Source organism: Sebastes umbrosus, chromosome 10 (genome assembly GCF_015220745.1).
Source record: "Sebastes umbrosus isolate fSebUmb1 chromosome 10, fSebUmb1.pri, whole genome shotgun sequence".
Lineage (NCBI taxonomy): Eukaryota > Metazoa > Chordata > Actinopteri > Perciformes > Sebastidae > Sebastes > Sebastes umbrosus.
In genome coordinates this window covers 26709037-26733334 of record NC_051278.1, presented here as the reverse complement: position 1 = coordinate 26733334, position 24298 = coordinate 26709037, and the positions used below count along the sequence as shown (strand labels likewise).

At 42.0% G+C, this 24298-nt stretch overlaps 1 protein-coding gene across 1 annotated transcript; it reads left to right on the top strand.

The window, feature by feature from the left end:
* On the top strand, positions 1–23324 carry crtac1b (cartilage acidic protein 1b). The gene is made up of 14 exons (XM_037783283.1): positions 1–185; positions 2695–2891; positions 3258–3394; positions 7126–7282; positions 9342–9476; positions 9588–9730; positions 13622–13758; positions 15772–15854; positions 16114–16214; positions 16321–16489; positions 17494–17639; positions 19319–19361; positions 19467–19610; positions 19871–23324. Exons 1-14 carry the CDS (start codon positions 1–3, stop codon positions 19996–19998), a joined length of 1905 nt encoding a protein of 634 aa, XP_037639211.1. The 3' UTR covers positions 19999–23324.
* The last annotated feature ends 974 nt before the right edge of the window (positions 23325–24298 follow it).

The following is a 24298-nucleotide window of genomic DNA, read 5'->3' as shown; positions in this document are numbered from 1 at the left end:
ATGTTGTTGTGGCTGGTTTTGTTCCTGCCTGCCATCTCCTCGGCTCAGCGATCAGAGCCCATGTTCTCAGCTATAACCAAGACCGTCCTTCCTCCCGACTATGACAACAACCCCACCCAGCTCAACTACGGCGTGGCCGTCACCGATGTGGACGGGGACGGAGACCTGGAGATGTTTGTAGCTGGGTGAGAAAAGGGGGGAGGCAGGTTGTGTAGAACATGCCTTTTGTTACTTAAAGTTAGTTTCATTCAGGCTTCGTGAATCCTAAATCCCTAATATCCCCTTGCTCTCCTCCCAATGTTACAAGCACAGTTCTTTTTTCCATTATTGTATAATTAACTGTTGAGTGATATCTAACTCTAATTCAGGCTGAAATAAAAGTGCACTGCCATTTTCCAAAGCTAAAGGTTGAAGACAAAGGCAAAAAGACTAAAAGACGAGAGATGGTAGGGTGCCCCGAGGCTCACTCAGCTGATGAAAATTGATGTGATTGGATAGAGCGCCATTGATGGGAACAGTTTGGCAAGCCTGCCTCTATCCAGTGAAGCAGCGATGAATTTTCCAATGCTTAACAGAATATAGATGGACCAAAATGACCCTGCTTAATAAATGTCATTTAGCCAAGACACCCGATTCAGCAGGTATCCTGGACAGGAGGGCATCACTAAACCTCTGAGAGGATGTCAATTCATTGGGGATTAGAAGGATCTCAGGATAGAGGCTTTTAGTTTGTAGTACGCTGACCATCAGTGTTTAAGTATAGCATTGTAAAAGTGCATTCCTTTTACATTATTTATTATACAACAGATGAAGGCGGGACAAGTCACGTGAAGTCACTGTGGTCCCACTTTCGTTTGACTATTCACTCATAGTCAGACTGTTAACGGTCAGAACAGAGAAGAGCATTTAAAGTGTTGATAGATCAAATCTTTGTCCTGCTTGTGGCCTCTTTTCTGTGTCACTCTTATTGTTATTAATAGATTATGTCAAACATATCTCCTAGGCAGCCTGGTCTCACTCCCAGGGCGTCCAATAGATGTACTGGCGCCTGGGCAGCAGACCTGTGTGTCTGATACCAACGCACAAGGCAACCATTAGCATCTGTATGATACGCACTGGGCTTTCAACTAACCCTAATGTAAACCCATCTGTGTCATTATTAGACGCAGAGCAAGAAAGTCTGCTAAGGGTGGGAGGGAGTGGTGATGGTGGATGGGTCAAACAAACACAAGACTTACATCCAGGGTACCGACATTCATGTCCTGTGTGAGTTATTTTTACTGACGCTGTTATGTCACGTCACGCTATGTCACTGAGTCACATGAAGTTTCGTCCGTAGCGTAAGTTACGTAACAGACGTACTTATTGCAACCCAAACCACAATCTTTTTTCTAACAACCAAGCCTAAACCCAACCATGACCGCTTCACGACTTTAACCAATGTGTGACAACATTAACCGCAACCGTTTCACAACGTTAACCACGCGCGAACCTTCTGGGTCAAGATACTACGCAGAAGGCTTCTGACCGAGCGGCAAAATATGACAATTAGGGATGAGATCTTGTTGTACTATAGGGCAGAGTTTCAAAAGCTTTTGTAATGTATATCCAAATGTGTATGACATTTAAGAGGTTTTTGGAAACTAATTATATAGGCCAAATTTGATTTTGACTGCGAGCTGTCTCCTGGTGCAATAGAAGGATGATTGATTGAACTGGTATCCTGAAGAAAATCTTGACTGCGCTGTCAAATCCAGGTTATACCGATACCAATTATACAAATCTATATTGATTGTAAAACATGCAGAATGGTGGTTTTAAAGACCCTGAATACTTATTTTCCTTGCCAACTTCTCATTGTAAATGATGCTGTCCTCCATGAACACAAAATGTTCTGCTAAATGTTCTAAAGTTTTGTCTATTTTAATCACCCAAATCTGATCAAACCACACCCACTCAGTCCGGATGTAAGAGATTAGCATATACTCTTAATAAATTATACTTTTTTATTTAGATTGTTGCATATTTAGTCCTAAATATTTAAGTTATAGAGAACTACTTCAGATTATTTCACTGACTTGGCATTTTACTCCTATAGCCTAACATAACTATTTTTTTTTAAAAAAAGGAATAAAACATTAAAATTGATGCGGCAGAACCACAGGTATCATCTTTTTTACCCCATCCGTTCTTCTTTGTCAAAACAATACATTACCCATAATGCAACTCCACTGATTTACATTGTGGTGCAACAGGACTGTTGACAGTTTGTTCGTAGATTCAGAGGGACGGTTATGCTAATAGCGGCTAATGTAGCAGCGGGCTACAGAGGTCTGTAAGCTCACTCTTTTGTAACTCCAACTTCATTTTCAAACTTGTAGTCTTGTTGTGTACTAGGCATTAAACGTTTTGTGCAGTAGTACTCACCAAGACCTGTAAACCTACTTCCCCTTTAAGATTTGAAACTGAATTCTCAGGGGCTTTAAAAATCCATTTTTACAAAATTCTGCACAAGCAGAATCTCGAAAAAGCTCATCTACAAATGAAGAAGCATAAATATTGTTTTCAAGATTTTCAGAAAGTCATGAATTATAGAGCAAAAAAATGTCACTCCATGATTTAGGCCTCAAAATTCCTGCTGACAGTCTCATGTAATGAAGATGTAACAGCTGTGCCCTTGGTGCCTGTTGACAGCTACAACGGCCCAAACCTGGTGCTGAAGTATGACAAGCAGCAGAAAAGGCTCGTCAACATCGCCGTTGACAACCGTAGCTCCCCGTTCTACGCCCTGAGAGACCGCCAAGGCAACGCCATCGGAGTGACAGCGTGTGACATCGACGGGGACGGTCGGGAGGAGATTTATGTCCTCAACACCAATAACGCCTTCTCCGGTACAGTACATGCTTTTTACACTTTCACAAAAATACATTGACAAATGCATTCGCACAGGGGTTGGCCTCTTTTCTTGTACAGAGACAAAGCAGGAGAATGGGTATGCAGATATTAAGCTTATCTCATCTGAGTCTTCATCAGATAACAGATAAGCTTTGTGCTGCTATTAATCAATCTGAGAGCTACAGAGCAGAACACTGTCAAAACTACAACACCTCACCTGTATCATTTTATAAAAATGATAGAGGTCACTTTTCAGCTACAACAACCTCTTGTGTTTCCAATCACCCACGGTTCTTGTGTTGCATAACGCCTCTTTACTCTCCGCACAATCTTTGCCTCTGCTGAACTCTCTCCGCATCAAGGTCGGGCAACGTATTCTGACAAGCTGTTTAAGTTTCGTAACGGACGCTTTGAAGATCTGCTGAACGACGACATTAACGAACACAGAGATGTGGCCAACCGTATGGCTGGGCGCTCAGTGGCCTGTGTGGACAGAAAGGTACTACACGCACACACACACGTATATGCAGATCCACGCCACACACACACAAACTCCCCAGTGTGTCTTCTGCGTACATGCATGGGTGCTTCTGTTTGTTTACCAGTGATAACTCATGCCCTGCCTACGCCGCCCTTCTCAGCATGTGCTATGACAGTTCATTTGGGGGAATGGTGTGCCATTTTCTCTCCTCTGTCCATCGCACCAGTGTAATTACAGAAGCCAGGGCTCGTTTGTTTTATAGAACATCGTACGCGGGGAGGAGTGATGACTGCACACTACTGCTTTGTGCCCGTAGCATTTTCTCTCAGTCTCTTTCCCATTGTTTTCTTCCCTCTTTCCACCTCCTTTACTCCCTTTTTTTCTCTCTCTGACTGACACACTCTCTCTTTGTCTCTTATCTCGCACACACTCATACAGTTCTCACTTCCAATCAGGGGACGGGATAAAGAAAGTAATAGTGGGAAGAGGACAGTAGGGATTACAATAGATTTTTTTCTAACCACAGTCCCATCTCACTGAGCACTGATAGGTTGTGCAGCTGCCAAACCGATTGGAAAGATATCTGCTTTTAATGGCATAATGCTTTTAGAGGAAGCCAAAGCCCTGGTGTGTGTTCTTCCATGCAGACTGGCGGAGAGGACGAATACATTTTCCTATTGCTGAACAAGTTTTATTAAAACAGATTTGGCAGAAGGTTACATAGGCCAAAGCGTGTTGTAGAGTCGGCTCGGTAGCTAACGTGTCCGGTCTTGTTTACTCGTAAATAAAGTGTTATCATTCAGAAAAAAGAGGGATAATTAGTCATCCAACTGTTTCATCCCTCCAAGTCTCCTTGAAAGTGACGTCCCATCGTTAGTCTTATACAAACTGATGAAGGTGACATATTGAGGGGTCTCACTTTGAACTGATGGATCGGTTCACTTTGCACTGGCTGGCAGGATGGAGCCTCTGAAAATAAGTGGATTTTAAAGCCAGAATAATTGAAATACTTTCGATAAAAAGCCCCTTTGAAAGCAAAAATATGAAAATGCTACATTAGAGGTGGTAGCTTATTCAGGCTTCTCAGTGATCGCTGTAAAGTCTGATGTAAAGGCCAGGCAGTCTCGTATCCCCGCGCCTGCATGCACTTTGCAGGCATGCATGTCACACTATTCACAATGCCAATTCCAGTGACAGAAATTAGCCTTGGGTGAAGACTTATTGCAAAATCGTTGACTTTTAAGTTTGTTAAGTAACTGCCAGTGGCCTTCAGGTCTTTCCTTGTAGTTCATTTTGTCAAGTGTGTGTGTGTGTGTGTGTAAATGCAACCCACCCCTCCCACCGCGGCAGGCCATAATGTGACGCTTCATGACATTTACATCAACCAGACTCATTTGCTTTTCTTCGTCTTGTAAAAATACAGTAAAGTTAACGCGAATGGTGGAATGGCGTGTTTGTGTGTGCGTTTGCATATGTGCATGTGTTTGTATTGATTGAAATATGTTAGGCCTGGTGGGAAAGCTCATTGGAATCCAGTGTGTAGTCTATTAGTGTGGTTCCGTCTGTGAGTTTGTGTCTGCAGGGACTCTGACTGATAATGGAGTGTGAAATTAATCTCCAAAGGGAGGCAGAGGAGGGAGTAGGGAGAGAGGCTGAGAGAGAGGGTGTAAAGGGTAGGAAACAGGGTAAAGGGAGATAAAGTGGAAAGAAAAGGTTTGATTGGGGGAAGGTGTGCATAATATTCACGAAGATAGCCGAAGAATAAAAAAAGATGGTTCAAGGATAAATCAGGCATTACAAATAATCTATTTAATCCTGTTTTAGTTTGCTAAAAACTACAGTGCACAACTTTAGATTTGGATTTTTACTCAAAGCAGCAATAATTGAGAGATTTTTTTCAACAATGTATTAAATGACGATGTGAAAACAATGTGACAAATTTGAAAGAGGTCGCTTGTAGTGAAGAAATCATACAGAGAATTATCAAGTGAATCTGCAGGTTTAAATGAAAGAATATATTCATGCCCAGATTTACGTATTCAAGAACCAACACGCTTGAGAGCCACAGATGAGGTAGGGAAGCTGGAAAGTATTGAGAGACAAACTAACACATTATTGAGTTTGGTCTTTGTAAACAATAAGAAAAATATAAATTACTAGTGATCATCTTGCGATGGGATCACACTAACTGTGATGCATAATCGGGCCAGGGGCGTAAAGTGGTGTTGGTGGGGGGTGGGTTGGGGAGGGCAGTGGCACCTTCCCTACTTCCTACCCCCTTACTCCCGGCACCCTTGCTCGGACCACCACCCTCTTTGAACTCGGCCTTGATCTCAACTACACACCTGTAAAGTTTCGTGACTACATCTTGCGCTGTTGTGACGCTATTGCAGTGACAAAATCTGTCCGCAGACAGAAATATGAACATCTGGCAAAGTACTCAAAACCGCCTCTGTGGTAGTTCCCGCTGCAGTAAGTGTCTCCAGGACTATATTTTGCCATGATGACACACACACAGACTCACAAGGTGAAAAGAATACCAGCATCACTGTTGCGGCTGTATAAAAGCCATTGACCTCCATTGTACTGGGGTGGCAGCAGAAATCTAAGAGACTGATACATCAAAAACTTGTGCATGTGTCTAGATACCATGAAAGGGAAGTAAAAAATATGTTTTTTGTTAATTGGGCAAAGTGACCATTTAAAGCAGTAGGCAGGTAGGCAGTTTCTTTTTGGCGTCATTGGGCAAAAATTCCATAATAAACTTTCAGCACATTGTAATCTAGTTTTCTCTCAGAACACTTCTGAGAGAAAACTTCTGCACCTCCTCATGGCTCTATTTTCAGGCATTAAAAAAGAGGAGAGAGAAGAGGAGTCTTTGGCCAAACAGGTCATTTCAGAGAGAGGGCGTTCCTATTGGCTGTTCTACAAATGCAGATGCACATGCACGTCCCTTCATATGGTGAAAGCCTGATTCAACGGCGGAATATCCTGCAGGAAAAGCTACTATTCCAGCATTTGCAACAGCTGCCCACACTGGGATGCAACCCAAAAAAGGAAGACGGACTCATCAAAAGGAGTCTGACAATATCGGCGAAGTGTTTCAGAGACGGAGAGAAAATGTTGCTATTAGTTTAGCCTTCTGCTCACGGCTGCGGCTAGCAACATTTCCTCTCCGTCTCTCTAATAGTGTAGCGTTCTGTGTTACGGTTAGCAGAAGGCTAAACTATTAGCAACATTGTTTCTCTCTGTCTGAAATGCTTCGGCGATAACGTAGCTCGCTTTGAGCCTCGAGTATGTCATCTCAAAGGGCTTTATAGGCCCACAAGTTTGCAAAGAAAACAGGACGGTAGTTCTCATAGAATTAATGCTATAATTGCTGCTCGTACAGGTTACTTCATACAGTAACCTGTACAAGGTGCGTGCATATGCCCGTGCTCGTCTGGTGGGAGGGGCTTTGGACAGAGAGGGGAAAGCTCTCAAAATTCTCAAATTTGTTTTGCCTTTTCCAGAAAATTGTCTACCCTCGGGTACCACTTGAATTATAAATATGTTGAAAGGTTATTATGGAATATTTGCTCAATAATTTGCCCAAAAATAAACTGCCTACCCCAGCTTTAAGGATTTTGCTGAGTCATCAAATTATTTAACAACTCACATTTAGCTACCCATGCCGTTTGTTTGTCATTATGCTAAATATATTAAATATGTAGGTAATAAATGTAAACCTTATTTGTTTTTTCCCCCAGGGTACAGGCCGTTATGCCATCTACATAGCCAACTATGCTAGCGGCAACGTGGGTCCTCATGCTCTCATTGAAATGGATGAGGCAGCGAGTGATCTTTCACAGGGCGTCATTGCCCTCTCCAACGTGGCAGAGCAGGCCGGAGTCAACAAGTTCACTGGTAGGTATGAAGAAATTACAGTGTGTGTGTGTATGTGTGTGTATGTGTGTGAGATGTAGACCGTCATCCAGCACTACTGGACCTTCAGTCTGATTTACACAGACATCTGTAGAAGAGCATGTGCCTGCTGTACCCATGGAGTCTGAAATATAGGACTTCAGTATAGGGGGTGCAGGGAGGGAGGCGAGTAGGGTAGACCTGGAGCGGTGCCAGGTGAGAAAAAAAAAGGAAAAAGCAAGAGATGAAAGAGAACATGATGAGTGTAAGTGTGAGAGAAGAAAGAGAAAGAGAGAGAGAGAGAAGTGTTAGTGGGCTCTTTTGGCCCTGTCAGCTGTTTACTCCAGTCAAAGTCACAGGGAAGCGAAGGCGAAGGGCGACACACACATACATCAGACCGGCTCGGCGGCCCAGAGATGGCATCTATCACAGCCTGCTGTGGTTAACCCAGACTTCTGAAGGTGTGAATACAAGCACGTGGACGTCACTACAGCACGGTGCATTTTATGTGTAATCAGCTCAGTCAGTCTGATCAAAGTGTTACTATAAATGCCAGAAAGGGAGCAGAGACTGTATTTTCTGAAGAAGTTAAATGTTTTTAACGTTGACAGGAAGTTGCTGGTGTTATTTTAGAGATTTGGTCAAAGAATCACTCCTGACCTGATTGGTTTGTAAGGGAATTTAAGTGGCCAGTAAAATCACTGGTGAGAAACGGCCTTCCCTGTCGGACATTTTTAGTCGACAAATCACCCAAAAAGCCAAATCCATCTCAGCAATTTCACATCATCCTCTCTTTAAGGCTCCTGAACATCCCTCTCACATCCCACCAAAGCCTAGCACTGTATTTTATTCATATATGCTTTTGTCTCAAATGTGTTTTTGTTGTTTTTTTAAGCTGCCTTGCGGCAAAAGCTCTGCCTCTTGTGGGAAAATAAAGATCTGAACTGCCATTTAAACTGAATGGATGACCTTGAGAGAGATTTTTTACTTCACAAGCAGCACTGAAATCCATCACCGCACCTCCGCTCACTTCCCTGGCTTGGATCAACACTTCACTTAACCCTGTGATGGATACCTGTTTTGGTTTAGAAGAGGAGAACAATAAATGCCAAAATGAATGATTTCACCGTGATTTGTGTCTTTGATAATAGCGTTGCCTCTTTGATACTTTATTGTAACCACTGAAAAGTCCTTGACGCTGATGTCCAAGTAAATTTTGGAAATGGGAGACGACTTTGCATTTGAGCATAACAGAATCAATCTTCATCATCTGTGGATCTTTTTTACATGCAGGGTGTCATCTAAGCCACCAGAGGGGCAGGGTGAGCCGGCCCAGAATTGCGGTGAATGATGAACAGCGGACGGCTTTGTCATCAAACTGCCGTTAATCAGAACAGAGGGACAGGCGGTGAAGTTGTATATCTAATGGCTACATATCTCCGGAGAGACATTAGGGCTTTATGGCCATAGGGGGCGAGTGATATTTGTCTGGACTGATGGAGCGGGCCAGTAAATCAGGAGCGAGTCCTGACTCACAGCACTGACTCTGCATACTGGAAGGGCAATCAAAGCCCTTTCAACTCCATAATTAGACTCTGCTGGTCTCAGATGAGACACTTTAGGGAGACACTTCACTTTATAGAATGTCATTGGAAAATCCTGGGGTGATATTGAGAGTGTATTGAACATTCACAAAGATCTTTTCATGAGAAAATTACTGTTAGCTTTTGGTTAAGGCAAAAGATTCTCAGCGTGTCGCGTCTTTGTATTTGTTTGTGCCTAGATGTGTTTATCTGTGTGTGTGTGTGTGTGTGTAGCCCATCAGAGTCAGTGTCTGTGTCAGCAGAAAGACCTGCCCTGCTTAGAGGAAATGGCCTGGAAAGACAGTAATGATCTCTCGCCGTTCACTTTCGTTATGGCGCTGATCTCGCTCCCTCTTTTCTCATTGTTGTTTCACCTATGCTGCTTCATTTTATCTTTCTCTAACAGTCTGTTCTCCCCTTTCTACCTGACTAATTCTCTCTTACCGTTGAGCTTCGTCTCTCTGTTTGCGTTTGTGTAGGAGGGAGAGGTGTCGTGGTGGGGCCCATTGTCAGTCAAACCCTGTCCGATGTGTTTTGCGACAACGAGTACGGACCCAACTTCCTGTTCAAGAACAACGGAGATGGAACTTTTACTGATGTGGCGCAGCAGGCTGGTAAGAGGAACAAACAGATCATAGTCTTCAGTCAGTTACATCCTGCAAAAACAATACACAAGGTAGGCTTTAATTTATGATAGAGTGTATCACCATATGCTGTACCTGCAGGTGTGGAGGACCCCATGCAGCATGGCAGAGGGGTTGCTCTGGCAGACTTCAACCGTGACGGCAAGACAGACATCGTGTACGGGAACTGGAATGGACCTCATCGCCTGTATATGCAGCTGAATAACCGCAAACAGAAGTTCAAGGTGGGTCCAATGTCTTTCTGGGTGAATAACAACACTTAATGCACACAAACGCCAATAGTTACACAAAATCGCTTTCTCAGAGGTCTCAGTATGCTTCAAACAAACACGCTGATTTGATGCGTCCCAAGTGTTTATAGGTGTTCTAAATGTTCACACTTGAAGGTAAGATGAGAAGGCTGCCGTCATAGAGAGACGCAAGACAAAATGAACGAAGATATGGGCACATATTTTCGGTTGAACACACAAAAAAGTGATGGAAGTAGTTGTATGAAGAGTGATACTAGAATTACCGCCTCGCAGTTGTACGCCTCCGCCAACCAATCAAGTTGCAGTTTACATCCGTCTGTCAAAAATGTCATCACTTCATCATTTTATCCTGTTAGACATTCGTGTGAAATTGTCGTATGAATTCTTGAGTTATGGCCAGAAACGTGTTTTGTGATGTCAGTCACCTTGACCTTTGACCTCCAAAATCAAATCAGCTCATCCTTGAGTCCAAGTGGACGTTTGTGCCAAATTTGAAGAAATTTGCTCTAGGCATTCCTGAGATATCAAGAGAAAGGGACGAACATAAGGTCACAGTGACCTTGACCTTTGAGCACCAAAGTCTAATCAGTTCATCCTTGAGTCAAGATTTGAAGAAATTCCCTCCAGGAATAGGAGATATCGCGTTCACAAGAATGGACTGAATGGACGGATGGATGGACAAACTGAAAACATAATGCCTCTGTCCACGGCTGTCGCTGGCGCGGAGGCATGAAAAGGGAGCTTCAGAGGAAAGTTCAAACTCTATGAACTTTCATACCGTCGCACACCCGGCCGATTGCTGCGTAGAGCGGGCGTCGTTGTCCGATTGTTGGTTTTGGAAAGTTACAAAAATCATCAGATGCAGCCCCCCCCCCCAGATTCAGACGCCACGAAAAAGGTTTCGGGCGCTATTAAATAATCTGACAAGCACTTTGTTTGAGGCATACTGAGGCCTTTATTAACTGACAAAATGCATATGTTGTCTCATACCTCATGGAGTAGCCAACACTCATTTATAATCCACAGTCTTTGTGTCGAGTGATTCCCCCATCAGGATATCGGGCACTGCAAATGATTTAGAAGCGTTTAGGAGTGAGGTCGTGGTTCTCCCTTCTTCTCTCTCCAGAATCGATGTCTAATGAACAAGCAGCACAAAGACAAGCAAGTCTCACCTATTAACTCTGTGAATCACGAGAGTTATCAATGCTAACGGACGGCTAATGAATTAGCACGAGTCAGCGCTGGCCCCCTCTGGGATTGAGTGGGATTTAAAGACTATAGACAACTCCTGTGAGACAGCCAGCAGTGTGCATGTGTTTTGTGTAGTGCGGTTAATAGCGGCAGGCAGAGACAGAGACGGGCTCTGCTGCGTGTAAATCTGGGGAGGTTTGGTGCTCGGTGATCTATCTGTCAGCAGCTGCGACTGCATCTTTTACCAAAGAGATAAACGTCACACGAGACATCTTCATAGGGGTCAAATAAGGGGTTAATGTGTGATGCTTAGCCCACAGACAATTCCATCAGCGTGACACACACACACACACACAATGCACTCTAATACACACACAGAAGACAAATTGAATTAGCTAGCAGATGTTTTTTTTTAAACCGAGATTGTTAAATCACAAGCCCACAACACATTTAAGACCCCTTCCCCCCCACACAAGCTGACACCCCTACAAGCCGTGTTGACCTTTGGCATGTATAATGAAGCTGTTGTATCACTCCAGTAAACCGCTAATTAAATTGGGCTGAAACAGCAGCTTGCCTGGGTAGTAGAAAGTGCCGATTAGGCCTGTTTGTGCTTTAATTAAAATCCATTGCCGAGGTTTCCATTGCAGTAGGTCTAACACACACACACACACACACATATATTATATGTATTTAAAGAGATGGAAAAGGTTCCATTTTTCAGTTATTGTGTACCAAATCAGAGCAAGAATAATCCATCATTTACTTTATAAGTAAAAATACACACATTTATAATATTATTTATAATATTCATTTAACATAAAAAAAAAATCATTGTTGGCAGAAACTTAATTTTTTTTCTCCCCTCTTATAATGTAAATGTCACGTTTCTGTGCTCCATGTTTGTTTTGGTGAGAGTCCCTTTCTCTTTCCTTATGGCACATCCGTTCATCCACCTTGTAATATAGTAAATGTAGAACTGTCCCTCCCTCCCTTGTGGCCCTCAGTTGGCCATCCCCTCTCCTTCACCTGAGAAGTAGAAGGTCACCGGGAGCCCTCCCCACCCCCGGCTTTATGAGCCTTATAATTAAAACAGGGAGTAAATACTGGAGGGAGTGAAGGGCTGCTCTATAACTCTTCCCCGACTTATCACCGTGTCACTGAAGCGGGGAGATATCCGTTACTTTCTTGTGCAAAAACTCCTCTGCTGAGGAGACTTTTTTTGGGGGGCAGGAGAGCTGCAGTCTTTCTGATGTCAGAGGATGTAAAAAAAAGGGCCTTTGTTCTCATCTTTAGGCTTTGGATGACGCTCTTAGTGAGTGAGCAGATGACAGATCAGCGTCTAACTCAAGGACTAGACACTGATTATCGATGGGCATGTTATGGAGATTGAACTTGTGACCTTCAGGTTATGGAGCAGTCTCTGACTCAGCGAGCATCACTCGTCCACAAGTTGGGCTGAACGCATATAGGAGGATAGCTGTAATAACAACAGGTTCTAGTGAAAGTCCTCTGATCACTAGCGTAGCCAGAATAAAAAAAACTGTAGGTGTGCATCAGAAAAACTGGGTGTGCCACATGATCAAGGGGGCAGACTGAGACAGAATATATATACAATATATATATATATATACAGTATACAGTATATGGCTGGGTGGAAACTCACAATAGTGAAACGCAAATGTCCGAGTGCAAGTGAATGTAAATTAATTTTGTTTAATAATGGTAACTTGTTTTATAAAAGCTAAGACAACTAAAATAACTAAACAATTAGATAACTAAAAATGTATCTGATTTTTGGGTTACACCATTGCCTCTGATGCATGATAGTCTCCGTGTTCTTACACTTGGCAATCAAACATTTTTTCTGTAGATTTTCTGCAAAAATGTAGTACCCTTGAGCAAGACACTTAACCCCTGACAGATCAGACCAACAAAAGACTTCTTGTATCGACAGTAAAGACAAATGTTAGAATCACATTTTCTAGACCTTTAGAATATGCTGTCATCAGCATATAGAGAATCAAAAAGTGTCTGTATGTTTATGATGATGTTGTATTATTACTAAATAACCCTAAACCTTGCTCTAACCCCAAAGCGACAATAATAAATAATTCAATTACAACAGCATTCATTCAAAAAGGTAGAAAAAACAAGCAGTTTAGGTGTTCCATAAGTAAGAGATAATGTAGAACGAGCCAGTCATTATTGTGAAATAAACCCCGACACCACACTTCTTTGTTTTGCATCGCACTGAAGGGGTTTATTTTACAACAAAGACACGCTCGCTGTACATTATTCCGCTTATTACACAGCTACTTACTTAAGAAATCAATAATTTGACACAAAAATGGTCCTCCAGAATCCGACATTAGAACTGCACCCATAGCAACGGTCTGTTATACATAGCAACGGTCCGCTATAAAGAAATAACAGACCGCAGAACGCCGTGATTGACCAATCAGAATCGAGTATTCAACAAAGTCATGTAATAAATGTTCCTAAAATATGTGATGATGAGCGTTGCCATAAAGAAACATTTTGTAATTAATACACCTGCAGAACAGGTCAAGTCTGTGATCACAATTTGGTTATAAAAAGGCATTTTAAGCATTTCCGTTTGGCTTCATGTATGTGTGTGTGTGTTTCACTGATGTACCATGTATTTTTCAGGACATCGCATCCCAGAAGTTTTCTATGCCGTCCCCGGTTCGCACCGTCATGGTTGCTGACTTTGACAATGACAATGAGATGGAGGTCTTCTTCAATAACATCGCCTACAGGGGTCCCTCCGCCAACAGGCTCTTTAGGTACTCCCACTGAAATAACACAAGAAACACACACATGTTATCCAAGTGTGACAGTAAGTTTTAATAGCACTTTGATCATGAGCTTAATGGACTACTCGTGTGTCTTGATTTAATATTCTAAAACTGGTCTTGGAAGCTGAGGAGAATTTAAAATTCCCAGCCAAGGATACTTATCTAATCTGGCATCCCGCCTCCTCCTCCATACATGAATGAATCTTTCATTAAGACAGTTTTAGGTCTCTTTTTGGCTCACGGTTTGGCTTCCTCTCTAGATAATATTAATGAACTCAAAATGCAATATAGGAGATATCAATTGTTAGGACTTAATAGTAGAATAAACCCATCCCGCCTGAATAAAAATCTGATCTGGCATATTTTTCTGAACAGGATGCAGAAGTCATGATGAATGTTGCCAAGAGCTGCTGGGTCAATTCATACTGCATATCAATAATCAGTGCAAGCCCCAGAGATTTCCTGGATCTGAATATTCCCGCAGGCCAGGTCACTGGAGGAGAATTTGTCTTTCTGGACACGACGATGTCCGACAGGGGTCACTGCTCCACAGCCTGTGGCTCTGCTGCTTTTGTCTAGTGTGAAGATGAATCAGCTAATTTAACTCTGCTCTCTGGCACCGAAAAGCTCAAGCGATTGTGCCCAAGCTAATTAGTTCAATACAACTAATCAATATTTAGCTGAGCTGAAGGGTTTAACAGCCAGGATCAGCACATTAGTGCGCTGTAAAATGAAATTATATCTCGAGGAAACTTGGATGTAAAAATGCTTTGTCGCTAAATGTAAAGGCCCTAAAGGTAATGTGCACAATTTCTACCAATAAATGTCATTCTGAGGACCAACGTACTTCATAGAAAGATGACAATTACAATCCGATAAAACAAACACAAACATGATAATGAAAAATCAATAAGTAAATAATAAACAAATAAAAATCAATAATTATTGAACTTTAGAAGGCATATTGTATTATGTATGTGTCAACAAATACTAATAATCATATAAGAAGTGGTTCCCTTTTGTACTAAATACAAAAGGGACACAAAATAAATGTATTTCTGATGTGAAGAGTAAAGAAAATCTGGCACTATCATTTGTCAAGTATTGTTATTGCAGGCATAACTGTAAATAGGAAAGAGGAGGTTAATGAGAGGAACTTACAGTATGTAGAGTAGGGTCTTTTAAATTGTATCTATTTATTTTCCCTTTTGTGTGTCATGTTAGATGACGTTTGAGTCTTTAATACAGCAGCGGAAGAAGTATTGAGATCCTTTAATTAAAGCCTCTGAACGCCCACACAGCTGTTTGTCAGTTATTCTGGCTGATTAGATCTCTGCTCAGGTTGAAGGTGGCCGGAGCTTTGATGGGAATTTATTCGGTCACAAATCTCCATATACCAATAAGAATGATAAAGGTGTAATTTGTCCCGCCCTAAGAGGTGCAACAAAGCTAAGAGGAGACTCGGGAAGATGTCAATCAATTACATTCTATAGACTCCCACACAGTCCTGAGCAGAGGTCTAATTAACTGAAAACACCTGGCTAGGTGTACAGAGCCTTAAAGTAAAAGTGGCAATACCACAAACATATTCCATTACAAGTAAAAGTCACGAGTCAAATTTCTAAAAGTATGAAAGTATTGTCAGCAAAATATATTTAAAGTACAATATCAAAAGCAAACGGTGAATTAGGTGTTATATTATTATATATTACATTATACATTATGTAAGCAACATTTTCACGTTGTAGCTCGTCGATGTGAGCTAATTTCACCTACTTTATGTACTGGTAGTTTACCTTATAACAGTTTATATAAACTGATGTGTTAGGTACCATCTTAATCTGTAGAGTAGCTAGTTGCCAAATAAATATAGTAGGCCTACCTCAAAATTGTAAAGAACTTGAGTAAATGAACTGCTACTTTCCAACACTGGTTCTATATTTATAGTGTTCATGTCTTACAGTGTTTTGAGGGCTATTTGCTGTGATGTTGATTTGATAGGGTGAGCAGGAGAGAGCATGGAGACCCCCAGATAGAAGAGTTGAATGTCGGGGAGGCAGCAGAGCCTGAAGGACGAGGAACCGGTGAGTGCGGCAGAACAAACAGCTGTCTGACAACTATGATATCAAGAAGAAGCCTCATATCTGCTCTTCCAACATCTGGCCATTAGATGGCACCAGAGCTCCACTGGGGTTTCCGCATGTGCTTTATAAAAAAAGAAATAAAAAAAAGACTTGTTCCACATAATTAGTTCTATGACTGTTGAAACATTATGTTTCCCTGCATGAGGATCATAACTGTTATGCAGGCCGTTTCCTGAAGTGTTTAGTTGCATCATTACAGGAGCTGTAGCCACAGACTTTGATGGTGATGGGCGTCTGGAACTGCTGATATCTCACGGTGAGAGTGCAGCACAGCCGCTCTCTGTCTACAAAGTCAACCAGGTGAGTCTTTGTGAGACGTCTTAAAAGCCTGAAAATCATTTTAACGCTCTGTGTAGTGTAATCTTAACCCAAACTCTCCCTTTTCTCATTGTGTCTGTGTCTTTAGGGGACCACAAACGCCTGGCTGCGAGTGATTCCCCGGACCAAGTTTGGTGCTTTCGCCAGAGGAGCTAAAGTGGTGTTGTACACTAAAAAGAGCGGCCCACACACACGGATCATTGACGGTGGCTCAGGGTACCTGTGTGAGATGGAGCCTGTCGCCCACTTTGGCCTTGGTAAGATTTTATTTCAAGTGGGGACTGAACCTGAAACCTCTTAGTGACATCTTCAAATTGCATGTTTTGTTTAACCCACAACCTTAAACCCAATGATATTTAGTTTACAATACAAATATGGGAAAAGCAGCAAATCCTCAAATTATTTGGGTCTCTGAAACCAGCATATTTTTTGCCATTTTTGCTTGATAACAGACTTCCTGTTGTTGATTAAGTCTCTATTGATTGATTAATCGATTAATTGGCTAACCATTTCAGCACTGCTCTTTGCTACAGCTGGGTAAGGGATAGATAGACAAAGAGGAATGGACATCATTACACAGAGTAGAGAGAGAAGGAAAATGAAAGCTCCATGTGGAAAGCATTGTTTTAATACCTGCAGCCTGATTGGACACCCATGGGAGACTACATTGTCTGTGGGAGGGAGCTGGGTGGACAGAAGAGATGGCAAACAGGGGCTGCAGTTGGAAGCCAGCCTGGCTTGTGAGGAACCAGCTCTCTGTCTCCTTGTTCCCCAACAGGAGTGTCAGCTGGTCGTCATACAGGCCTGGTAGCTCAGCCACTGCTGCTTCCTGGCCCTGTTCTGTATCAGGACTGTCCAAACACAGATCAACTCACAACCACACTTGCAAAAAGCATCATTACTGGTACATACATACACTCCACACCACTAAATGAGAGGGTGTCACATGGGTGCAGAACAGGTGAAATATTCTTTGGCTCTCAGGCAGCACACCTGCTGAGCAGATCGCTGTCTGGCAAGGTAACTCCAGATCTGTTTACATTAGAAATGCCACTTTAATTAAGGGCTGCCGAGGCCCTCTGGAGAGGGGCTTTCTCTATGCCTGATTAAAGTAGTTAATGGAGAGAGGAGAGGAGAGTGCCGCTCTGTCTCTCACTGCGTCAGTGAAAAAAGAGAGGAAGGAGAAAGTTTCATGAGCCCTTGAGAATCACTAAAGGACATGTGAATGTTCCTCTGTGTGTGTGTGTTGTGTCTCTACCAGGTAAGGATGTCGCTACTAACGTGGAGGTGTACTGGCCAGACGGTCGCTCAGCGGTCCGACCCCTGGAGCCTTCAGACGTCAACACCGTGATGGAGATCCTCTATCCAAGAGATGAGGAAGAAATCACTCCTACAGTGGAAATAGAGGTACAGGTATAAAACTTAAACCTCATCATCTCAAAGATCGTTAGGCTTTGTAGAATTGGCTCAGGCTCTATGTGCAGAATTGGAGAATGTCCTTCTTTGGCGCTCCCAGCGGTAATGTCAAACAAGTAATTTAAGCATTGCACTGAGATGAACTCCGGGCTTACTTTGTGTGACCTGGTTTGTGCCAATTGAATTGAATATGTCTTTGAGAACAGGAGCACCACTGAAGCACAATAATAACTGATAGGAAAAGTGCTTCATCTGCTTTTTGCCTAATCTTTTGTTGAAGAGAATCCCAGAGTCTAGTTCAAGACCTTGATTATTGCAATTGTGTGCTTATCCATGCATATTTTGACAAGTAATTTGTGTTTAATGAAATTAAGGGGATAAGGGGATAAATTGTGGAGCTGCTCCGTAGATAATGAATGGGAGACTTTTGTGGATCCACAAAATGAGCTTTATTCTGTTGTAGTGTTGTCAGTTATGAAACAGAAAATGAACCCATATACTCAGAACACTCCCCGGGGTGCTCTCATTGTCATCTATAACATCTCTCCCAGTTCATTGTTTATTTTATTTTATTTTTTCGACTGTCTTATACTATAGGAATAACATGTATGAATTTTGAAAATGGGCATTGTTCCCCTTTAATGGCAGCTAATTTTTTCCCCCTACCAGGTTAATCTGGCCATGCACACATTCTCACTGGGATTGTCTATTTTTTCTACAAATATGCTATCACAATAAATTAAAGATGCTACGGTTGGGTGACAAATTAAAGGAAAAACCAACATAAAGTGTCTTAGTAAGGTGTTGGGCCTCTACACACCTCCAGAACAGCTTCTATATTCATTGTCTTAGATTATCAGTAAATCTACCGGAGGGATGAACTGCATTCTTCCAAATAATATTCCCTCATATGGGGTTTTGATGATGGTGGTCCAGAGTGCTGTCTAAACACATCACTCCAATGCATTGCTAGGCAACAGCTTGGGTCCATGTTTACTTCCTGTTAGCTGATGCCATTCAAATACACTGCAACAGGAAATAAACTGGGACTCATTTGGAATGTTTACATTTACAACTATGAACTGGTCTATAGGCTTTCAGTTGTGTTGAGATCTGGTGACTGCGAAGGTCATAGTATATGATTCACATAATTTCCATACTCATCAGACCATTCAGTGACCCCTCGTGTCCTGTGGATGATGAGGGCATTGTCATGCTGAAAGAGAGCACTCCCATCACGATAGAAATGTTTCATTATAGGATAAAGGTGATCACTCAGAATGACTTTGAGTTGATCAGCAATTACCCTTCTCTCTAAGGGCACAAGAGACCCTTTTCAAGGCAGCCGTTTTGACATGTCATTGTAGGGTAAAAGCAGGTGTAATTAATAACATTAATTATGGCCCTGTTCCATTTAGGTGGACAAGGAACCTGGTATTGTGCATGTTGGCTGACTGGAATAGCTTTGGCACTAAATAAAAATGGGACCATAATTAATGGTAGCATCTGCATTAGTTATGCTTCTCCACTCATTTTATCAGGTTTTTCCTTTACTGTATTTGCCACCAGTCCGTATAATCACATTAAAAAACAATCTACACATAGTGGGTTTAAAGGAGTTTTCATTCAAAAACATTCTTGTTTCTAATTGGACTGCCTGTGTCTTACAGTGCGGTCATGGCTTTGCTCTGAATGAGAATGGCCGTTGCACAGGTAAGCTGCAAATACGTATCTGTTGATCACTCTATCTATGCTTGTGTCCTTGTTTGAAATCAAGACAAAATGTGTCTTCCCTTCCCTCGCCTCACTCTCCCTCAGACAAAGATGAGTGTACCCAGTTCCCCACCGTGTGCTCCTCTGACCGCCCTGTCTGCACCAACACCTATGGCAGCTATAAGTGCCGCGCCAAGAGGAGATGCAACCAGGGCTTTGAGCCCAACGATGATGGGTCAGCCTGCGTGGGTGAGTGGTCCTGGCATAGATTTAGCTGGATTACCAAGACCAGGAGAACAAAGGAAGCACTGCCAGAGGGCTGCCTTAATTACTCTGGTTTTGAGTAAAGCCTTAGAGGTGCTAACATTCCTCTGACCGTGTCCCCTCTCTGCACCCCGCTGTCTTGCATGACTAACCCCCCCTTCATGGGAATGAGCTCTCTTTCAGCCATAAAGACGCAGATGTTGGCTAACTTTTCCCTGCCCTCTGTTTCGCCCCTTTCTCTGCAGCCCAGGTGGCTTACTTTGGGGGGACGCGGTCTTCTGGAGAACGCAAGCGTTCGGGTCTGTCTCTCTGGATGCTCCCCGTCTCTGTGCTACCACTCGTCTCTACCCATCTTCAGACTGGACGACTGTAGCCGTCACCGCCTTCTCCCCTTCCTGACTCTCGCCACTGCTACATGGGGATGTACAGAAACTCTTGGAGCGAAACTTTTCACTGAATCTTCTCCTATGTGGATCTCTGCTATCTTTTTCCATCAGTTATTTACAGCCTCGCCCCCCCCTCACCGCTGCTATGTGTCACCTCTTGGCTCCCGGCCCCCTCTGGACTATAAAGAAACACGCAGGGAGCATGCTCGCTGGGAGCTACGGGGTTCAGAACTAACTGTGTCACACCCGCCGAGCCCTCACGTCATCACCTGGCACTTATCTTAGTGGGACCTGAACTGAGGCCAAGTCAATAAGTGGAGCTGCAGCTTATAAACCGCTGCACATACAGTACATCAGACAGATCTACTGGCTCCACAGACCACATTCATTAGAGACACGCTGAGACCCCATCTGTATCTCCACAATACCACTATGTTAATCCTTACAATGCCACTCTCATTCTTAGTATGGGCTCTCTGGGATGCCGAGGAACACCAGGTCTTCACGCTTTAGGTTCTGTGTTTGTGAGTGTGTGTTTGACTGTACTGCGTCCAAAGAGGCAGTCGGGTAGAGGAACATATGCCAGACCATCTGTCTCCGACGGTACGAATAATACAACAGCACAGTGAAGAATATAAACACACGTGTCTGTGTGTGTGAGCACAAGAATAGGCAGGGACAAATTAATTTTTTTTTTAAGTACAGTAGCCCGAAAGTGAAACATAATTTACTTAAGAATTTTTGAATCATTTGCCACATAATGCAGAACTGTAAATCAGTTTACAATATTTACTGCTAATATTAATCCCTATACCCCAATATTAATCTCCATTCAAATAAAATGATGGGCAGGTGACAAGAACATGAAGACAAAAGGATTTTCATAGACAATGATTTTTTCTGAAATAAAATAATGTTCTTGAAAAAAAAAAACTAAAACAAAACTCACCAGTTCATTGTAGTTCTGGTAATGTTTCTTCATGTTTAAGCACAGTAGCTGGAAAGAATACTTGAATCCTTAGTAATTTATTTAACAATTCTTAAATCATTTGCCCCATAACATAATATTTTAAAGGATAAGGCTGGTGATGTGCATACGTTTGTTGTCTTTTGTTTGTCAGTCTCCTTAATTTCTTATAAATTATTTCCTTAAACAGCTGGGCACTGTAGATTTTAGCAAATGTGGCTCAAACAGGAGTTAATTGTGTTTTTGTTAGGAAATATATTCAGCTGCAGATTAGGTTAGTGAGGTCAATTCATTGTTGAATTTGGTCTTTTTAAGAGATTTGTAGACGGTAAGAAAAATCTAAAATACTACCTGATTTATCCTTTAAATTGTGATCATTAACTCACAATATTTAATTTTAATGATAACTTGACACCCTTTTCCATTTAAATAAATATCAAGGCAAAGACACAAAGACAAAAGGAAGAAGGTGTGGCTATTTGGGGGTCCTGTGATTTTCTGAGTTAAATTAAAACAAACCTCACTTGTCCCATCACTGTATGAGGTGATTCTTTTGTGTTGCTGTTTGTTTCATGGTGAAGCCGTAAAATGCACATGGAACAGTTAATTTTTTATTCAACACTACAGACGTCATCTTTGTCTCATTGCCACGTTTCTTGAAACTTTTCAGGAAATTAATAAATATTTTGGCAGAAAAGACGACCCAAAAGTGAAAACATTGTCCTCCAAAAGATGTTAAAAGCATGTTAACTGACAGATTTTTGCTTCCACGTTATTCAGCAATCTCACTGCAGAAACTGCGCAACACAACCATCTTATCCTAGACCGCGACCACTGTCAAAGCAGAGGATAGATTCATCAAGTATTGGCAAGTACAGTCCTCCAGAGTAGAGACTGTGTGTGTGATTCATGGATTTCTCCCTATTCACTCGCTGAGGCAAGTGTTATAATATATATTTTGGAAATATTTGGCCAAAAAACCTCACACATTCCATTAGAGAAACAGCACCAAACTGACATCAGTCCCTGAGCCTGCTAATGAGCTGGACCCAAACCACATGATGCCACCTGTAAATATCCAACATGTCAGGAGAGATTTAGAGAATGAACTTATTTCTCTCTGAGACATTTTTAATGAAAGCTAAGAGGCACCGGAGCATGAAGAACTAATAAACAAACAATGATGGACGTGTTGAAGCAATTAAAATGACTCACCGCGGATCTCTGTTGGATCAACGTCGACGATGTTGTCATGCTCTCTGTGTAAGCCAAAGACTCTGCGGAGGAGAGAGAGAGACCAAAAGGGTTCAGCGAGATCACGTCCACTCAAGTCAAACATCTGAATGTTTGCCCAGAAATGTTCACTAACAAATATGTCAAAGACGTTGCTGTAAAGATGTTATTGCAAGGACAGAACGGAAACTTTTTTGTAGTGTGAATCACACTCTTGGGTCAGACTTGAACTGTTGTGTAAGCTCTCACAGTTTGCATGAACAATAAGATCCACAAATGTTTATCAAAATTGCACGCTTTAAAAGGACATATCGGTGTTTTTAACCCTTTTGTTCACATTCTCCTACTTAGTCTCCAAAAACCAAATAACAATGTAGTCATCTTTTGTCAAAGACATGGTTGTGTGAATCCACTTTGTATCTTTTCTTATACATGTGTTGAAATGGGATGGGGCATTTCAGCTAATTCTGAAGTTTGTAAATCAAGAAAGGATGCCACTGAAGATTGTTGGCTATTGGACAACTCTTAACTGTATGTACATGTAATATGCAACCAAACATACCGTTTACAGCATTTACTGTATCTACTCTGGCCATTCAAACATACAGGGGGTCGGTCTCTGAAATCACAGGTCACTATACAAGACTCAATTCAAGATTTTAAGCTTTTCTGTGTCTAGTGGAAATGGAGTTTATTCAAAATATGAGGCCATGCTGAAGAAAATAAATGAAAACACAGTATTCACATGGATGGATTACTTCGCTCAACCACTTTAGACATGGAAGTACATAGTTTGGGGATAGAGTGGAAGTACATGACTACAGAAAGGTAGAAAAATGACACATGTTTATCAGTAACTACAATAACAGAATTGATACCACTAAGAGCAAGGTAAGCATTTCACTCTGTGATTCTTAAATTGTGTAATGTACCTCAACAGTGTCATTGAATGATGTCTAACGACCTGCAGGATGGATGCTCCGTCTGTGTGTGTGTGTGTGTGTGTGTGTGTGTGTGTGTGTGTGGGTCTGGTATGGTCACTGCCAAGGCATTGTTTGCATCCCAGAGGCTCCAGCTGTGTTTCTTTCTGCTGAAATAAAACCTAGAACACAATGCTCAGTGTGTGTGTTTCAGGGGAGTTTGGACCAGTGTGTGTGTGTGTGTGCTCCATGTGGAAAAAATAATCCAAATGCTTTTTTTTTTGCGTGCTTCAGACCACAAATCACAAAATGTCCCACAAACAGCAATTGCACAATGTACACACACCACAAAGCGTTCACAGAAAATGACAGAAGATCAGATATACATGTTAAGAAAATATTTGTACTGTACGGAAATGACCAGAAAGAAAAGGAGCGGAAGGAGACGAGAAGGAAAAGCTGTATAAACGTGGATGTATACACTGAAGTGGCCATTTCGTTTTAGCTGCAGCCAGAGAGTTTATTTTCTCTTTAGTTTTGTGAAAACGAGCTTGTCCCTGATGCAAACAACCGAACAGGCTTCTGGAGCAGTGTGCAAACTCTTGTCTCCTGTGTCTTCGGGCCAGTGCAGGCCTAATTCTAGTAATGCATTAGGGTTTGTTGCGGCCTGTGATCAAATTAATGCTTCATCATCCCTGCCTATAATTGCCTGAGCACATCTCAAGTCATTTGATTTCAATTTATTTGACTAATTCCACCATGCCGGGACACTAAAACAAGTCAATGACATTACAGATTATGCTACTTCAGCAACCACTTGAGCATGAATGGCATCACACACAACAGCTGGCTGTTAAGTAGGTCATAGGTTATTGTAATTGCTGCTAATTTCAAGCCATTTTTACAACACGTCAAAGATTATTAAATAAGTGATAACACATTCATTCCTTTTCTTTACCTACAGGGTCAACAGAGGCTGGAACAAATCTCAGTATGCAACGGGCAGAAGACAATTCAAGGAAAATTCTTATTTTTGTAGTTGCTATCATTTCCATCCATTAAAATAGCATTGTACTCTCGCTACAACAAAGTCTGATGAAGCTAGAAACATGAGTAGTCAGATGACCCGTACACAAGCAAACAGTTTGGCCATTTTATCTAAACCAT

Excerpts from the sequence above, each read along its gene's own strand:
- crtac1b (XM_037783283.1), top strand. The coding sequence starts at position 1 with ATGTTGTTGTGGCTGGTTTTGTTCCTGCCTGCCATCTCCTCGGCTCAG. Across the intron at positions 19,362-19,466 it reads TGAGAATGGCCGTTGCACAG|ACAAAGATGAGTGTACCCAG; the intron begins GTAAGCTGCAAA and ends ACTCTCCCTCAG. Across the intron at positions 19,611-19,870 it reads TGATGGGTCAGCCTGCGTGG|CCCAGGTGGCTTACTTTGGG; the intron begins GTGAGTGGTCCT and ends CTTTCTCTGCAG.